The 18,619-nt window shown below is 40.6% G+C and overlaps 1 protein-coding gene across 8 annotated transcripts in view; it reads right to left on the reverse strand.

The window, feature by feature from the left end:
* Positions 1-18,619, reverse strand: part of Tle1 (TLE family member 1, transcriptional corepressor) — a 91,729-nt gene that overhangs the window by 57,350 nt on the left and 15,760 nt on the right. For 4 of the 8 annotated variants that reach the window (XM_076846088.2, XM_076846083.2, XM_076846087.2 and 1 more), the window contains exons 5-6: positions 3,509-3,571; positions 1,801-1,875 (exon numbers count right to left, since the gene is read on the reverse strand). In XM_076846088.2, coding sequence (XP_076702203.1) covers positions 1,801-1,875; positions 3,509-3,571 — 138 coding nt within the window. Of the gene's footprint in view, positions 1-1,770; positions 1,876-3,508; positions 3,572-18,619 lie in introns of all 8 variants that reach the window. The other 4 variants (XM_076846086.2, XM_076846081.2, XM_076846084.2 and 1 more) reach the window with 1 other exon arrangement.

The raw sequence follows: 18,619 nt of genomic DNA on the forward strand, positions 1-18,619 counted from the left end.
GGTTAATGCAATTTCCTCCCTTCTAAAGTGTAGATCCAAAGGAGATTCACAGGTCCTGGGCAGTGCTTTTGAGAATTTAAATGTAAGCATTTTACCATTGAAAACTTACATGTGAAAATTTAGAGCCGCTCAGAAAACAAACATGTTCCACAAAGTTGAACTGGGTACTTGAGAACTGCTTTGCATATGTTTTCCTTTAATCAAAACAGGCTTTTCCATCCTCATTCATTTGGGTTAAAAAAAAATTCTGTGCTCCAGCTACAAGTACAATTCGCTATTAGTCTTTGCTAATCAAACACAGTACATGCAAAAGTACCAGTGAATATTTGATTTGATCTCTAAAATAAAGCAATTCATTACACAAGAAAAGGGTACAGAAGGCAGCAGACAAATGCAGATGTAATTGTGTTTTTTGTTGAATGTGATTAGAGAGCCCACTAAGTAACAGTCAAAAATGTGATACTGAAGGGGAAGAAAGGCAGAACCTAGATCTGGGGGAAGAGGAGGGAGAATTGTTTATGCAGAGCTAAGCTGTCAAGTGTAATAAAGCAGCTTGAATAAAATTTAAGCTGAAAATCCACTGAAGCTCCCCATTTCAGGGAGGAAAAAGCTATTAAAAGGAAATGAAGGTCACCCTCCCAGTTTATTTCACCTAATTGACTGCCAATAGCTTACCACAGGCAACCCAACTGCAGATCTGCAATTGAGAAACTGATGAAAGGAGAGTTTTCAAGCTGAGGCTCATTCTTTAATCCTCCTTGGCTCTTATGTTTTTTCTCCATCTCCAGTTGGGATGTAATTTTAAGCCCTGATGGATTAACTGGTTCCATTGTTTGTGGCCGTCATTGGACTATGGCACTCTTAATCCGTACAGCAGCATGTCTAATTATCATTACAAAGTGTCTGAGGGAACTATAAAGACCAGCAGGGCATCTTCTCACAAGCAATTAACATAAATTGATAAATGAGTGATTTGAATCTGCTCAAGGCATTCACATATGAATAAAATCAGAAAGAACCCTCCCCTGTTTCAGCAACTTCTTTCCCCTGGTCTGGAAGGGGGACAGCACATGAGAACCATCCTGGGTCCTGTGGTGGGCAGAGGGATGAACTCATGCAAGGGATGGAACACACAGTTCACCAGGTTCCTTAATGCGGAGCAAATGACTTGTGATTGACAACCAGTCGGCAAGAAACACTAGCTGAACTCAACAGAGAGCAGGAAACCACTGAAAGGCTAGAGAGCAGTAGGGCAGACAATTAACACTTCTTCCATGGCGAGAGAGCGCTCTTTCATTGGTGTGCCACTTAAAAATTCATGAAAGAGACACAAGAAAGCAAAGGAGCAAATAGTTACACAGGTTAGAATACCTTAGAAAGGAAAAGGCAAAGACAAAGAGAACTCCGTGAAATGGTAATTCAGAGACCTGGCCTGACCCTCACTGTGGTCCAAAGCTGTAAGACAGAAGATAGGTAAGTATTTAAAACTCTTGACTTACAGCTTTTATTCAGCTAATGGAGCAAGGGTGGTTTAAGTGTCATAAGAATGAGCTACACTTATTTTCCCATGGAAAAGCAGATTTCCCCATTCCAAAACATCTCTCCTATCAGCTTCCCTATGCTAAGCCCTCTTCCCCTGTGCATCTCAGCATACTCCACATCCCCTGGACCCTCCCTTATCAAACAATTCAACATTAAGCTACACACAATTATACACAAACACATATTAAGACATCAAACTATTAAGAAATGAAAGCTGGTTATACACACTGTAGGAGGTAGACCTGGTAGGCCACGTACCCCGATGATGGCATTCAACTCTGCCATGGTCACCTGTTTGGCACGTTCGACAGCCTGGGCCACCTGTTGTTGATGCTTTGAAAACAGGGAGAAGAAAACATGTTAGCAATAGCCAAGAACGTCCCTTTACATTCTAATAACAAAAACACAAATGCTGCGTGCTGTGTAAGCTGAATGAAGTTTAAGGGTTTAAACAGGGCACTTCTCCAGCACACAGTATTCAAAAAACATAGGAGCAGGAAACTAAGAATGGTGCTTCCTTCTACTTCTCTCCCCACTCCAGAACTTGGGACCAGTCAGGGGCACTCTATCACTGACCTACATCCACAGCCCTTTTATTTTGAAGACAGGGTTTCACCAAGTTGTCCAGGTTGGCATCAAACTTGCTATCCTCCTGCCTCAGCCTCCCCAGTAACTGGGATTACAGGCAGGCACCAACACACCAGCTTTCCCTGAATTTCTAACTTAACTTCTGATGGTAATTTCTGGCTTAGAATGGCAGAAAGCCAAACAGGACATGAAGAATGGCAACTTAAGGCCTTAGACAACAGAGAGAATGGAATTTAGAAGGCCACCCTGGATCACAGAACAGGTTTACAGTGATGAAAATAGGCAGATGAAGTTTACAGCAATTTTAAAACAACTGTTTCAATACTTGAAATTTAAACATCAAATCTGTGAGCACTTCTCTGATTAATAAATCTTGACCCATCAGCAGATTTTGGAAACTCTAGGAATTCCTTTTGCTCTTTTAGCCTTTTTTTACCCTTCCCAGGGGAAACAAAAAGACCCACCCTCAGTTTCAGAGGATGGAAATTCACCCTGCACACTTCCCAACTACACCTGTCCCCTCAAAAAAAAAAAAAAAAAAAAAAAAAAAAAAGCGCCACAGGTTTGTTTGGGAGGCAAGAGACTAGTATGTAGGCCAAGATCCCTTAAGTCTAAACAACTAGCTTCACAAGGCCTACAAATCAGCCTGGAACAGCAGGTGTCCACTAGATCTAACCCCTGAATTCTGACTCCTAGTCCAATAAGCACTTCACCTGTCTCAATATACATTCATCCTGCACAAACTGCAAACACATTATGGCATTTATAAGGCGGTATCCAAAAGGAAGGTAAATCTTTTCAAAGCAAAACTAAAATACAGTCAACTTCACAGGTTATTCATATAAAGGGATTTCCCTCTCAAAAGAGTAAGGTTAAACCTCAAGAACATTGTATCTGAATAAAATGGCTTGGCTTATCTACATGTGACTCATTAAGTGGATAGAATGTAAAAAGTAATTTTACTCTTTTGACTATTCTCATCCACTTCCTCCATGGACAGCATTCAGTCAACCAACCTGATATATAGGCACAAAAAAAGGATCTACTTCCATGGTACTCTCTATTTAAACAATAAAAAGGACACCAGAATCATCGGTAGCTATCAAGCTTATACTACTCAAAACAAAAGCTTTATGTTGATAAGGCATTTTGCAGTTTTCCACAGAAAAAAATTAATTTGGGGTTGAACTATTGTCACCAATTCTACAGTGTGCCCTCAGACGTGTTAGACAGAATAGCAGGGGGTTTACACACTTCAGCTCTAACAGATGTTTTTTCAGGCTTGTTCCTTGTGATAAAATTAACATCTTAAAACTAGCTAATTTGCAAACAGAGAAGCAACATAATTGCACTTTAACAGCTGAACAGTTTTACTTACTTCCTGAGACAGAAATGGGATGACTTGTGCACAAATCGTATTCAATCTCTTGGCGATTTCAGTCTATAAAGACAAAGCCATACAAATATTTAGAATACTTCACAATCAAAAAGTTTCAAAAAGGTGAAACTTCATACCTTCAACACTTGCTTCCTCCTCTATTCTTACACTTGAAGGCTTAAGACTATTTCCCTAGGTTATGTTACCAATATTTATCTTTAGATAACAAATAAGTATCAGTCCCTCATCACAAAAGTGCAACTGCACACCTTACTGGATACTTAGCGTAGTTGAATTGAGTCAGAAAATGCATGTGGTTTAAGGCTCTCAGGTTTAAATCTGGAGACTGCAAGCCCCATAATAGACTTTTCAATGATGGCATACCATAGCACATTTATATATAGTTACAGCAGGTTCATTCAAACTGGTGTTGGAAATCTTATCAAACAAAGGGGCCCACTGACCTCCCTCCCACGATGTCCCAACTTTAGCACAATGAAAAGAGAATTTTAATGCTAGTATCCTTCACTTTTTTAAAATTCAAACAAACCAAGAAAACATAACTAAAAACAACTCAGGTCTAGAGTGATTGTCAAGGAATACAGGAGAGTGTTGCCAAAAGGAAAAGGCCAAGGGTTCAAGAGAACATAAGAGCATATGTGCTGAATGTCTGCCAGGAAAAGTACCTACTCAGCTACACACCCACAGCAGTCCCTCTGCTACAGGGACAAACCAGTGAGGGAGGGAATGGAGGCTTCCAACCTGGGGAAGGATCTGGTTGCACCACCTCCAGTACCCTACAGCAATGCAAAGCAGCTCTGCTTTCCTCTAACTCTGAAGAACCAGTTCTGCTTTGCCAAAAAAAAAAAAAAAAACATCTGTAAAGAGACCTACCATTGACCTTATTTGTTGCAACATTTTCTGTCTGTGCTTACTAAATGCCGCCTCTATTACTGAATTAGACAATGAAGAGGATCAAGAGAAGAAAATTACAAAGCAAACAGGCCATGCCCTTGAGAAACAGAGAATAGAATTAAGTAAGATAAGGTAGAAACCTGAGAATTTTAAAATCAAGTATATAAAAAAGAGACCCTTTTTATCCTCTAAGATGAATCTAGTTAACTGAGCAGCAAAGTCTTTGGTTTTATGGGATGGATTTAGCCCAAATAACCCAGTCCTCACAGATCACCAACGAGAAAAGGTTATAGATCCTGCCATGGAAGAAAAGTACTTTAAGGGAAAATGGCTGGTATAGAAAGCAAACCTATGACCTTGCTTTAGCCAGTGGGGCAAACAGATATATGCAAAAGTGGTGCAGCTGTACCAGGTGCAAAAACAGAACTGGGTCAGCCCCACCCAATTCATTTGACCACAGCCACCCACTCAAGTTAACTCAAGGTCATGGCTCTCCTCGAAAGCAGGGCAGGCTTCCCTTTCCTTTAGAACAAGGTTATGCAAAGCACACACACACACACACACACACACACACACACACACACACGTGCATATAGAGGAGTAGGGATGCTCTTTGTGGACTCCTAGGTTAAGTCTCCACACCCACCTACCACAGATTCCAACAGCATACATTCTGTACTTTCCCCTTCTCAAAAATCCACTTAACATTTTCCAATTTTAAAATTAACAGATGCATTGGAAATGGTGACACATGTCTGTAATCTCAGCTACTGAGAAGGCTAAAGCAAGAGAATGTAAATTAGAGGGCAGTCTCAGTGAAATAGCAAGACTCAATATAGTTTAGGACAGGGGATGTAGCTCAGAGGTACAATATTCCGGGGTTCGACCCAAAGTGCCTTTAAAAAAAAAAAAAAAGATATATGAAGATATATGCTTGGGCTAAGGAGTGTAGCTCAGTGGTAGAACACTTGCCCAGTATGCATGAGGCACCAGGTTTGGTGATGTTTTGTTTCTTAAGATATATACTCCCTTTGAACACACACCACATGCACACAGATGTATATGAACAGAGAAAGAAAAGAAAGTTAAAATAACCCTAAGTCCATCATTCAGAAATATCCATAAGTAACATTTTGGTGATCCTGGGACACCATCTTTTCAGGCTCTCACTTTACACGCAGAAGCCCCTAATAAGAATATACTTTTAAGACCAAGGGGTCCCACCATACCCACTGGCTTTCTATAATTTGTTGTCCACTCAAAAAAAGGGTCACAGACCCCCTCCCAGTCAATACACACAGGTATGAATGACTACATCATGAACATATTCTACCATATAAGCATACCAAGATTTAAGCATTCCTGACACCAGTGGGTATTTTATCTTCATTTATTTTCCACAATTACAAGACTCAATGTCAAATAACTCTCCATAAGATCTCTAAAAGGAGTTTCTGAAAGTGAAAATCTGAGTCAAAGTGTGTACATATTTTAAAATCATAATGCATGCTGCCAAACTGTCCCTCAGGAAGCTGCACCAATGCACATTACTGCCCGTCTACAAAGGTGCTTGCTCTCCCAGTGTCAATATTGGGTTTTCTTGACCTTTTTTTTTTTTAATCTTTATCCACCTAACAGATTAAAAAATGACCTCATTTTTATTTGAATTACTTGGATTTTTCCTGAAGTTAAACATCTTTTCATGTATTTATTGGCCCATTGTATCGTTCCTTTCTCATTTTTTGCTTGTGTTTAATCTTCATTTATCTTTTTGTAGTTCTTTACATAAAACAAATATTAACCGCTCATCACAGTTTGTCCAGCTTGCGACTTGTCTTTCAACCTTGCCTAATAAGTTGTTATATGGCCAAACTGAAGAAATTTCTTTCTATGCTTCTAGTCTTTGGGTAAGGATTGGAACATACCAAAATTAGACAAGCCATCCTTATTTGTCTTCTAGTGCTGCTACGGCTATGCTTTTTATACTCAATTACCTGATCTTCTGGATTTTATTTTGATTTAGGAAGAAAAAAAATTCCTTCATTTCTAATTAAATAGTAACTATGTGTTATGTAATAGAACAGCTTGAAGGTAGAATTGAACACCATCATAGGGCAGTTAAGACCCACTCTGAGTGGGATGAATGCATACTGTAAATCTTTAGCAAGATCAAAGTGATCAAAAAATAAACAAGGTCAGGTACCACCCCAGCTATTAGGGAGACTGGGGCAGGAGAACTGGTATATTCAAGCAACTTAGTGAAATCCTGTCTCAAAATAAAAATAACAAGAGCTGGTTGGGGCTGGGGATGTGGCTTGGGGCTGGGGATGTGGCTCAAGCGGTAGCGCACTCGCCTGGCATGCGTGCGACCCGGGTTCAATCCTCAGCACCACATACAAACAAAGATGTTGTGTCCGACGAAAACTAAAAAATAAATATTAAAAAAAAATTCTCTCTCTCCCTCCCTCTTTCTCTTTTTAAAAAAAAAAAAAAATCCTGTTCCTCCTTCTTCTCCCTCAATCTACTGCTCTCCCTTCTATTTAAAAAAAAAAAAAAAAAAAAAAAAGAGCTGGGAATGTATCTTAATGTAAAGCATCCTTAGATTCAATCTCCAGTACCAACAAATAAATAAATAAATATCAAAAGAAGTTGATTAAAGCAAAGACGATATAAACTGGGTTGGACTAGGTAAGACTGAAATGGGAAGAAGAAAGTTACAGATCAAAGTTCAAACTGATGTAGAATCATCAAAAGCTGTTCCTTATGTCCTGAAAGTTCTAAATAAATAGTATGGAAAAGACATGAAAATAAAAGCCACAGGGGAGGATCTTATCCAAGCCATAGTCTCTCTCTGCAAACCCTAATGTTAAAACTATACTGACCAGTGAAATTGATTTTTTGAGCCAGATGACCTAAATTCAAGTCTTGCTTCCACTTCAAGCTGGCTGACCTTACACAGGGAACAGTCTACCTCCTGGTCCTGTGAGGATGCAGCAAGCACTTGACAGTGCTCCCAGAGTTCCAAAAGCACCATCTTCCCTCCCTAGGGGGAATTCTCATACGTTTCCCTATTCTGTCCAACAGTATGGATGGCAGCAGCACAAAACCTGACAGAAATTCTTGGTATTACCTTCACTTCAACCCAAGATCACTCTGATAAGATTGTTAATTTAGCACCAACTAGCAAGTAGCAACGTTTCCCACCCTACTGCAGGTCCTGTAACCTGCAGATAGGATACCCTGAATATTGGACCCTGCTTAAACCAACAGTGAGAGAGTTCTATGACCTTTCCACACATTGCCTTTCACTTCTTGCAAAGATTAGAAACCCACAGGAAAAAACTGCAGACTGATGGAGCATGCTGGCACATGCCTGTAATTCTAGTTTGAGGCCAGCCTCAGTCACTTAGTGAGAAACTATCCCAAAATAAAATTAAAAAAAAAAAAAAAATTAAAAGGGCTGGGAATGTAGCTCAGTGATAAAGCACCCCTGAGTTTTAATTCCTAGTATAAAAGAAAAAGAAGAAGAAGAAGAAGAAGCAGCAGCAGCAGCAGCAGCAGCAGCAGCAGCAACTGTGGACAAATAGTATTTTCCACCCAGAAATTATTTTTCTGCTCAAAGCTGAATGTATTTGTACCTGCTAGATCACAATGTTTATAAATAAACTTTTCCAAAACTTACATTTCTGATACTACATAAGATGACAACAACAAAAAATTCAGCACTCATGAGTTATCCCCAAAACAAATGTGCAAGGAATCCTCCCACTTAGAAATATAAGGAGCTGGGTAAAGGCCCCATCATCAAGCTTCACTTCAAAGACATCTTCTGTCTGATCAGTGGGCAGCAGAAAGCAGGGGTTCAAATCACCTATCTAGGACAATCTTTTATGCTCTTTGCCCATGCCAATTCCTCTCACTGATTTGCATATGATAGAGTTAGCCCTCATGATCCAAAAATTGAAGTCTGTCCCAGCAAATGAGAGCTAGGCATCCCAGGCCTTCTATGATAGTAATAGGAACATCTCTAAACTACCTCAGAGGTTCATCAAAATCAAGTGAGCTAATACATAAGTTACAGGTCTACTATTCCAAAGAGCTATACAAATCTCAGAGTTTCCCAATTCTTCAAGGCCTCCCTCAAATCCACTCAGAAGCTGCCCTTGCCTGTGCCATCAATAAACGCACTCTTTTCTACACTCTTCAAGATCCTCCATAGCACTTACTCTCATTTGATAAACTAAAGCTACATGTTGCCACCACCACCTTACATAAAGCTCCCTCAGCCTCCTCAGAGCTTCCGCAACCATTCTCAACACAATATGGGAAGCTAACAAGACCCCCACTAAATACTCTATTTCTTCCCCAGACCTTGCTCACCAAAACTGACCATGGGTACATGGACCAAGGTAAAACCAGATGAATCATTACTGAACAGTGCTAGAGTTAAGGCTCTGTTTACAAAAAGAAATGTTAGTAGGTATAAGATTCATGCAACTGGAGCTGAGGGTGTACCTCAGTAGTACAGAGTGTGCTTAGCATGTGCAAAGCCCTAGGTTCAATCCCTAGCACACCCACCCTATCACACACAAAGATTCACATTCTTGTATATGTTAACTGACCTAAAACATGACCAAATATTGCAAAGACTAACAACAAATCAAAACCTGGTATATTTTGCAAAGCTTTTAAGCTGAAGATATGTTCTGGGCATCTGAACTTAAGAGTTTTAGGATTCCGATCCCTAAAAGCTTGGCTTGCCATCCCTTCTTACTCTTCACGCCTTGTCTAATTACAAGACTAAAGAGCCCACTCCTCCTGCCCCACACGCTTGCGCTCCCTACTACACACAGAGTACCGCTAATGAGTGTTGTTAGAAGCTCAAAACAGGGTGAGGACTGCAGTAATTGCCAATGGGTCTCAAAGCAATCCCATGGCACCTTGCTCAGTCAGCTCAGGAGGGGAAACTCCACCAGGATTAAATTCCAAATTGATGGATCATAAAAAATGGTGCTCATCCTGAGGGCTGGCGAACTGATCTCTTGGTTTCCCTGAATCAAGTGGGAAGCAAAGAGAAAAACAGTGGAGTGTTGGTAAGAAGCATCTGGCAATAGATAAATGGGCAAGAATAGGAAAACAAAGCACACAAAAGGAAATAAGTGGATAATAACCTCTAAATCCCTTCTGACCAGAAGTTTCTGTGTCTGTGAAATGACAGCTTTAACACAGAAAAAATGTTCAACATCACCAGCCATCAAACAAAATGTAAATTCTTATATAAGTAAGGTGGGTCATTTGGACCCAGTTAAGATGGTTGGGGAAAAAAAAAATTCCAATGATGACATGACAACTCCTGGGGGAGAGGGAGACACTGGAACAATCACACATTAAGGTACCATCATCTTGGAAAGCAACTGGGCAATGTGTTCCAACAGCATGAAATTATTCAAACCCTTTGGTAGTGCTTCCCACAGCTAAGAATTTATCCTAAGGAAATAGTTCAAATGAAAAGCATTCCATGCATGAAGCTGTTCACTGCAGCACTAGTTTCAAAAAGCATTACAAAAACGGCCAGGTGAAGATGGAAAAGCAGTTCAACACATCACAACCATTTGCAGAGTGTTTGAAAAAAACTTAACATTTGCCCTCCTGATAAATCAGCTGTCTAATACTAGGGGAACAGTTAAATACACAGCACCAACCCACAGGCATGGCAAGTAACCATTAAAGTCATACTTTCGATAACGATGCCAAAATGGCCAACACATTTACTAGATGAGCGGGAAGGGAAGAACAAAAACATGATGTCACCACACCTCTGTGTTTTTAATCATATGCAAGTGGCCAGGCACTGTAAGCAGATATCCAAAGTAAAAAGAGATTATGCTAGTGTAGTAGGGGTTTTGATGACTTTTTTCCACCTCCAATGACTTTATGAACACTGCTCTTAATTTATTGTTTAATTTTGTTTTTTAAAAATACATATATATTTGTAGTTGAAGATGAACAATACCTTTATTTTATTTATTTATATGTGGTGTTGAGGATCGAACCCGTGCCTCACACATTCTAGGCAAGCGCTCTACCACTGAGCTACAGCCTCAGCCCCTGTTTAAATTTATTTTAAAATTAAAAGGGGAGATAAGAGCATTTAGGCTCACCACCCAGATGCAATAATAATAGCAAAACCTCTTACTATTTGGGTATCTGGCCTCATACAATCCTCAAATCATATATGGAGAAACCAACACTTAAAAATTATTTGCTCAAGATCATAAAGCAAGATTAGAAGCCATATATCCTGCCTAGTACTTTCTCCAAAAAGCACAGTGGGAAGATGGGGCATACTCAAGACCAGTAACAGTTGATAAATTCAGCTGTATTTGCAGAGCAATACAGTGGGGTGGTCATACAGCCCCAACAGCACTGCAGCAACACAAGACTAAGGCCATACATCCTCAGCCAACAATAGTGCCACAAGAAGTGGCCCACCATCTGTGAATAATAGGGTCATACTGTACGCTAGATGCCCTAGCAAAACAGGTATTTTATAATAAACTTCGGGTATAAAATTGCAAACCTTAAGTACAGCCAAACTTCATTTCATATTCTTCCTCACAGGCAGAGAGGATTATGCATCAACCCTAACATCAATCTTGCCCCCAAAGGAGCAAAATCCACAAAAACATCTCTAGTTTCTGAAAATGACATTGAATACACCAAGTGAACATAGGACACTATGCACACAAACTGTGTGCTGGCTGGGTGTGATGGTACACGCCTATAACCCCAGCAACTCAGGAAGGCTGAGGCAGGAAGGTCACAAGTTGGAGTCCAAACTCAGAAACTTAGCAAGATCCTGTCTCAAAATAAAAAGTAGGGCTGGGGATGTAGCTCAGTAGTAGAGCACCCGTGGGTTAAGTGCCCAGTATGGGGAAAAACAAAACAACTTAAAAAAAATATACTGTTTACCAAAAATTATATGAAAAAAATACTGCTAATCATCATCCAGTGTTTCCTTCCCCTCCACAGGAGGCAAGGTCCCTTTGCCAAGAGACAACTTTCAGGATATCTACTAAATGGTGATTTATTCCTGTAGCACCTTGCTTGACAAATATACTCAAAGGTAAAAGATAGTTTATCTTAAATTCTAATACAGCACAGGAGATCTCTGCTTAAAATATAATTCCATCAATAAAAAATCACTAATCACATTTTGGGAAAATCTAAATTTAAAGAGTGTGTAGCATGGATTGTTGTTGTGTGTGTTGTTTTTGTGTTGGAAGAGCATGGTGGTTGTGGTGAGGGAAACAGAACCCAGGGCCCTAAGCACACACTCTACCACTGAGCTACCAGCCCATAGTAGACTCTTCTGTTAGTTTTGTGTGTTGTCTGAAGTGCTGGAGATTGAACCCAGGCCTTCACCCATGCTAGGCAAGCACTCTACCACTGAGCTACATCCCCAGTATGACCCTATTATTCACAGATGGTGGGCCACTTCTTGTAGCTCTACCACTGAGCTACATCTCCCCGTGGGTATTATCTGTAAGCTCAGGTTATAATGGTAAATGAGGTTGTTGGTGTTTTCTAAAGATGTGTGCACATCCAGGATCACCTGAAGGGGCTTGTTAAAACAGAGATGACTGTCCTTAACCCTGGGGCTGCTGACTGAGGTGGTCTGGGCCAGCAAACCTGCATTTTCCCAGCACATTCCCAGGTGATCCTGCAGCTGTTGGGCTGAGGGCCACATTGGACAATCACTGCCATCCATTCACCACACACAACTGAGGCAACCTGCTGCTTAGCACCTGCCAGGTCTCCTGACATCTTTTTAATCTTTCCTGACCCCAAGTCCCCTGAGAGAATGGACTAAAAGGTTAAAATAACTTGCCTAAGGTCAAAACAAACTAGTGGGGAGGTCAGGCCAGCCTTTCCCCAAAAGCCTTGTCACATCACAAGGGCCAAAATCTCCACACATTTTTACAAAATGAGACCAAGGCAAGAATACAAACCCAGGGTACAGGAACACATTTGTCTCCTGCAGGAAAACCTCAAACAATAATCATTTAAATTATTCCACCCATGGCCATGTAATCTCGCCCCTTCTTAAAGCCAATGATTACAACAAAACAAAGAGTACCAGATGACAGAAACCTTTAGTGGCTCAACTAATCAGAACATAAGTCAGCAATTACTGGCAGACAATAACTTTTATGTTCCGTCTCCCCCTCACTGGGCTACTCGCTCCCACATCATTCTCCGTATGAACCCTTTCCAACCAGGCCCTGACTCTTACCTATCCTTCACTGCTCATCTTTCACACTCACAGCTTCTCTGAAAACAAGGAGGGGTTAAAGAGAGGAAGAAGAAAAAAACTGTGCTGAAGGCTGCACAGGCAGAGATAGCAACACTAATTGCTCCCATTCTCTGGCTCCTAAGGCAGATTGCAGGGGCCTGCATCTCTGGAGAAAGCTCTCCTATCTTTGCTGTGGCTCTCAGCAGAGCAACTCAAGTGCCCTTAATTGTTTATATTCTTAATGCAGAGCCTCTTGAATGCATTCATTTTTAATAGCAGGCTTGAGTGTGGGGCCCATCAAAGAATGACAAAGCAACTCTATTCATTGGTTCTCCTTCCAGCAATGATGGTCTTTTGATTTATTTGCAAATGACAAGCTTGCCAGGCCCCACTTGAGGGCTGCCCTCATTTTTTTTCCCCCAAAGAATTCAGTTGCATTTTCCAAGACGAAGTTGAGTCTGCAATGCTGTGTATTTGTGTAAATTTTTCCCCCTTCAGTTCCTTCTAATTAATGACTTAAATGTTTTGACCCAACTGTTGCCAAGCAGAGCATTTGGGCTTTAATTTGTCATTTTGGTAAAGATGCATCTTTGACAAAAGCATCGCAGCTGTTTCAGTTCTTAACTAGCACATTTCCATTATTCAGAAACCCTTGTTATGGAGTTCAGGAAGGGCCTGTTCACAGGAAAGAGTATTGACTTGTCCCAGGATGGGGAAAAGACTGAACAGCTTTTGGTGGCCTTAAAGGAAAATGCACTCACTGGCCCCACAGAAAGTTTTCAAGACAAACTCCACAGGGTGAATCATGGAACATCACCATGAAGTCACCACCTACTGTTCTCAGCTGGAAAGAGAATGCCTCTCCCTGAACACACCCCAAAGCCAAGCCCACACCCTCACCTCTCCTTACAGATCCTAGTAATTAGGCAGCTCATGAGAAATTAGATAATATCATACAACAGCAAGATTAGTGGGCGGAAAAGTCAACTACATCATCATCACAGAATGAAGGTTAAAATTGCAACCATGAAACTAAAATATGCCTATGTAAAGACAAAGACTGCAGAAGAATTTGCAAAAATCAAACCACGGCTGGAAACCAGCTTACAACTTTTCACAAAATTTATAACATTGCTTTCTTTGAATAAACTCTAAAACATTCCTTGTTAACTGTAGCTACCACTTAGGCCTGTGCAATCTGTGTTTGGTTGGTACAGACTGCCAGCAGTCTATGGTCCCAATTTCCATGCTTTCCATCCTGACAAAGCAAACACCCTGTGCACCCAACTATAGTGTTATCACTAGCACTAGTGTTTCTCACGGTCCCCACCCCACATCTTGTTTGGAGATCACTGGAAAAGCAGTTTGGAGTGACTGTTTTCCTGATGCACTGAAATTTTTAGCCAATGCAGATGGTAGAGAGAAACTTCCTGAACAAGATGACCAGAGGCCAGTGGTTCCCTTACTTTATAAGCATGCTACAGTTGAATGACCCACACTCACGAATGGCAGCTGCCACCATTCTTCCTGAGCAACACCTTAGGAAAAGCAGCTACTCCACGAGAAGACCCAAGCCAATGGTACCATGCCAAGTGGTAACAAAACAGCTGCAAATCTGTTATGTGTACATATTGGAAGGTCCCAGGGTAGGATCATCCCTATACTCCAAATTCAGTGTCAGTGCTGAAATTTCAGTTGAGAAGCTCCAGTCCTGAGCTGTATTCCAACTCCCCCAAGGCTCAGTTGTTGCCCAAAGGTGGTCCTCTGGAAAGGAAGACAAGGCTCCTCATTTCCCAGTTGAAGATGAAATATTCTCATTCATATTCTTTCTCTCTCTCTCTCGGGGGTTGAAACCCAGGAGTGCCTAATCACTGAACCACATCCCTAGCCTTACTTTGCTTTTAGACAGGGTATCCCCAAATTACTTAGCGCATCACTAAATTGCTAGGCTGGCCTCCAACTTGCAATTCTCCTGCCTCAGCCTTTCGAGTCACTGGGATGCACAATCTCACTTTGCTATAATTGCCTTTCAATGAACATCATATGTCAATAAACCTTCAAAAAAGCTCCAGAACCGATCCTCAGAGTAGCCAGAAAAGGGATCTTTAAGAGATGGACCTCTTTTTCAAAACTGGTACCAAAGTCGGCCTGAGAACAGTGCAATGCTATATCCAGCAAGTTCAAAGCTGTGGGAGTAAAGGCAAAACTTGGGAACCACTAAGACAGAAAAAGAACTTGTGAACAATTAAGTCAACAGTCAGGAAAAAATTATTTATCTTTGATACTGTGGATTGAACCCAGGGGCACTCTACTAAGAGCTACATCCCCAGCTCTTTTTATTTTGAGACAAGGTCTTGCTAAGTTGCTCCTACCTCTGCCTCCTGAGGAGCTGGGATTGCAGGTGCACATCAATATGTCCAGCACAATACATTTTTATAAATCATTTCAGAGGATCATTAAAATGAAAATCTGGGATATGAGCTAAAATTTTCAAAGAAAACACCTCTGGAAAAGCTTAATTTAAGTATTTAAAAGATGGTTAAAAAAAAAAAAGAATACTAGATGACACGTGTAACAGATGTACAGCTTCACTGGGTACTGACTGACTCAGTGATGCATGTGGAAGCAAACAGGAGTAACATTTCAAGTACAAATTAAATTCTTTACCAAAAAATTTTTTTAAAAACCCTCCATCACTGCATTATAATACAATCTGCAGAGAAATCCAAGCAAAAGAACAATAATCATCATTCCTCCAAGATTAACCATCAACCTACTTTCAGGAGAAAAAAGTGTGTTGCATGTCAGAGACTCTATTCTTGGTTACACGGATTGACCAAAAATATACACGATTAAAAGTATGCCAAAGAAACAGCCCAAGTCCCTTATGCCAGTCATCATCAATTTATAATTTTAAAATTATACAGTGTTAACAACGTTGTCTCAAGATATACTGGAGAAGCATTAAATAAAAAGTGGGAAGCGATTGAGGGTAACAGAAGAGTGAACAATTTATAAACCAGGGGCCACCAGAAGTTACCACACAAGTTACTTTACAAGTGGACAAATCAATTTATGTGCCCGTGTGTGTTTTCAGAAAACATCCTAGATATTCTCCCATTAATTATGTGGGTTCCAGGACATGTCAATTCTCGTTTCCCAGAGCACCAGAAACCAAATTTAACCCACATATTATGTTACACTGGTCTGCACTTGTGTGGTTCCCACAGGGCTGGGCTGGCTCAATAATGCTGCGTTCCTTCTGGAAGAACAGAATAGACTTCCTGCCATTTGGACTGTGAAACACAGTAATCCACCAGGGAATAAAGGTCAATGTTGCACTTTTGGTCATTACTGAATCATTTGAGATGATCTGTGGTGAGGATGAGAGGAAAATCGAAGGCTGGGAAAACGCTGCAAATGGCTTGACCTCAGACCAATTTTCATCTCCATCTGTCTAATAGACATGTGGATAAAAAGCCCTCCCTCCTTCTGGGCCACTCAGCTGCTTTCAAATCTGAGGCACAAGCCAGGAACCAGTTAAACAATATATTAAAAGGGGGAAATAACCTTCTTAGCCTCAGACCAACGCTTATTCAGGTTTTAGGTCATCAGCTAAAGTTTGGAACGAAATTTTCCATTCTAAGTACTGAAAAGTAGAAATTTTAACTAATAAGAAGAATCATCTGCAGTGCAGGGACATGTGCCAAAATCTCCTTACTTGTACATGCAAATATATGCATGCTTACACCTCCACCCCCCACCAAAAGACATCCACACGATTTCTATTGCATCTGCTCACACACACACAAAGGGGAACAGCAGTTCCAAAAACTGCATGTTGCTGCTAAATAAATCTTTTTTTTTTTTTTCAAATGTCCAATTAAAGGCGCTTCAACATTATTAAGGCATTTTGGTCCTTAAATACAAAACATTCTTGAGAGACCACAGCCCAATTATCATTTAAGCCATGGAATCAATGTTAATATTCCTTGATTTTATACCAATATTCCCCCCTTCACTGGTTTGGCTGAGTTACTTTTTAAAGATAATGTTGTGCCATATATAAGCTTAGGCCCCCACAGTATATCAATGTCAAACAACATCGTGTCAAGCTAAGATTCAATTCAGGTAAGTGCCACTGCCAAATTTTCTTGTTCCCAGACGGGCTTTAAGATTATTTTATTGCTTAAAATTTAATTTGTTCCAACTCGTGTCTCCATGACAACGTTGGCTAACCCTGCAAATCATTTGGGTAATTGGATATCTTATCTTTCTATTGCTCTCAAATCGAATGATTCTGCTAGAATTGTAACAGCCAATCAAATTTACAGTCCTCTTGAGTAATAGACTTGGAAAAGTAGCCACATTCATCTCCTCTTTACAGCCATATTAACCAGTATGCGACAAACAGTAGAATCCTGTCTTCAAACTCTACTCCAAATTATGAATGGTGTCAATACCAATATTCTCAGAGTGCAAAGTCTACTCAGAAGGCCCTTCTTCCCTTTTACATTGCTTTAATTCGCAACAATTGATACTCATTCTATAAAAACTTTGGAGCAACTTCAGCATTTTGAGAGAAAACTGGCAAGAGTAATCTCAGAAACAAATTAGGAAAAATAATTAAAAAAAAAAAAACACTTGAAAAAAGATTTGACCTGTGCTAAAATAATAACCAAAACAATAGCTGCACAAGATTTTAGGAAGGCACTCTGACACTGAGTCACATCAAGCCAGGCATGGTGCTGCATATCTGTAATCCTAGTGACTCTGGAGGCTGAGTGAGGCATATCGCCAAATTGGAAGCCACTCTGAGCCATTTAACAAGATCCTGTCTCAAAATAAAAAATAAAAAGGGCTTGGAGTGCAGCTCAGTAGTCGAGCACCTTTGGGTTCGACTCCCAAAACAGCAAAAATAAAATGAACACAAAATTAACAACCATTCAAAATCTCTGTACCCTTAGAAAAACCCAGAGTCAAAATTTGATGTCTTATGCTTCATTTAATTAAAACACACCACAGCATCCACAGTAGTTAACTATGAAATACAGGTTTCTTGTTAAGAATCAAAAAGTAGCAGTTCCCATCTTGAGTTAGTGGTATGATTTTGGCCTTTGGTCAGCTAAAAAGAACAAAAGTTGGATACGTTTCAGTAGTCCAATTCCCATCTTCTCAGAAGCTGGGCAGACACAGGCTCCAAGGCAGCTCATGGCCCAGGCACTGTAAAAAGAGCCAGCCTGCTTACAAATGGAAAAGGCTGGAACCCCAGCCAACTGGCAGGCCGAGGGGGTTGTCAACAACCCAGTGCCTCCCCCACAGACACTCAGGATGTCAGGGCCACTTCTCAAGCTAAACAGAAATGTTAACAGGGAGCTCCTCAGCACACCACATCAGCAGGCGGCTGAGCTTTTAAGCTCCTGAGAGCAGGTACTGGCACAACTTGCCTGAGCTTGTGTCTTCCTTCATCCCAAATACTACAGACACACAAGTTTCTACTGCAACGTAGGGGGCAACAGGAGTCAAAAGCCTCAACTTCCCATATGTCCAATTTCAATGGTTCTACTTTTCTCCCTTGTAAGGGCTTGTTTGGGTTTTATTTCCCCAAAAATATTAGCACTAAGCATCAGCTGTGAATATGATGAGAAACAAAAATTTCAAGCCCATGGAGCCAGTCGATGTAGAAATAACACAATTAGTTTACTCAGACTTTCGTATCACACTTTACAGATTTCACAGCAAAAAACAAAACCACACACACACACACACACACACACACCTCAAGACTTGAAGCTCTTCCTTTCTCTAACCATGAAAACAACTTACCTTATAGTTCCACACACAATCTCCCCCTCCATCCCGTTTTCAGGATGACAAATTCTTCAATGAACAGTTTTCCA

This window comes from Callospermophilus lateralis, chromosome 2, assembly GCF_048772815.1.
Source record: "Callospermophilus lateralis isolate mCalLat2 chromosome 2, mCalLat2.hap1, whole genome shotgun sequence".
Lineage (NCBI taxonomy): Eukaryota > Metazoa > Chordata > Mammalia > Rodentia > Sciuridae > Callospermophilus > Callospermophilus lateralis.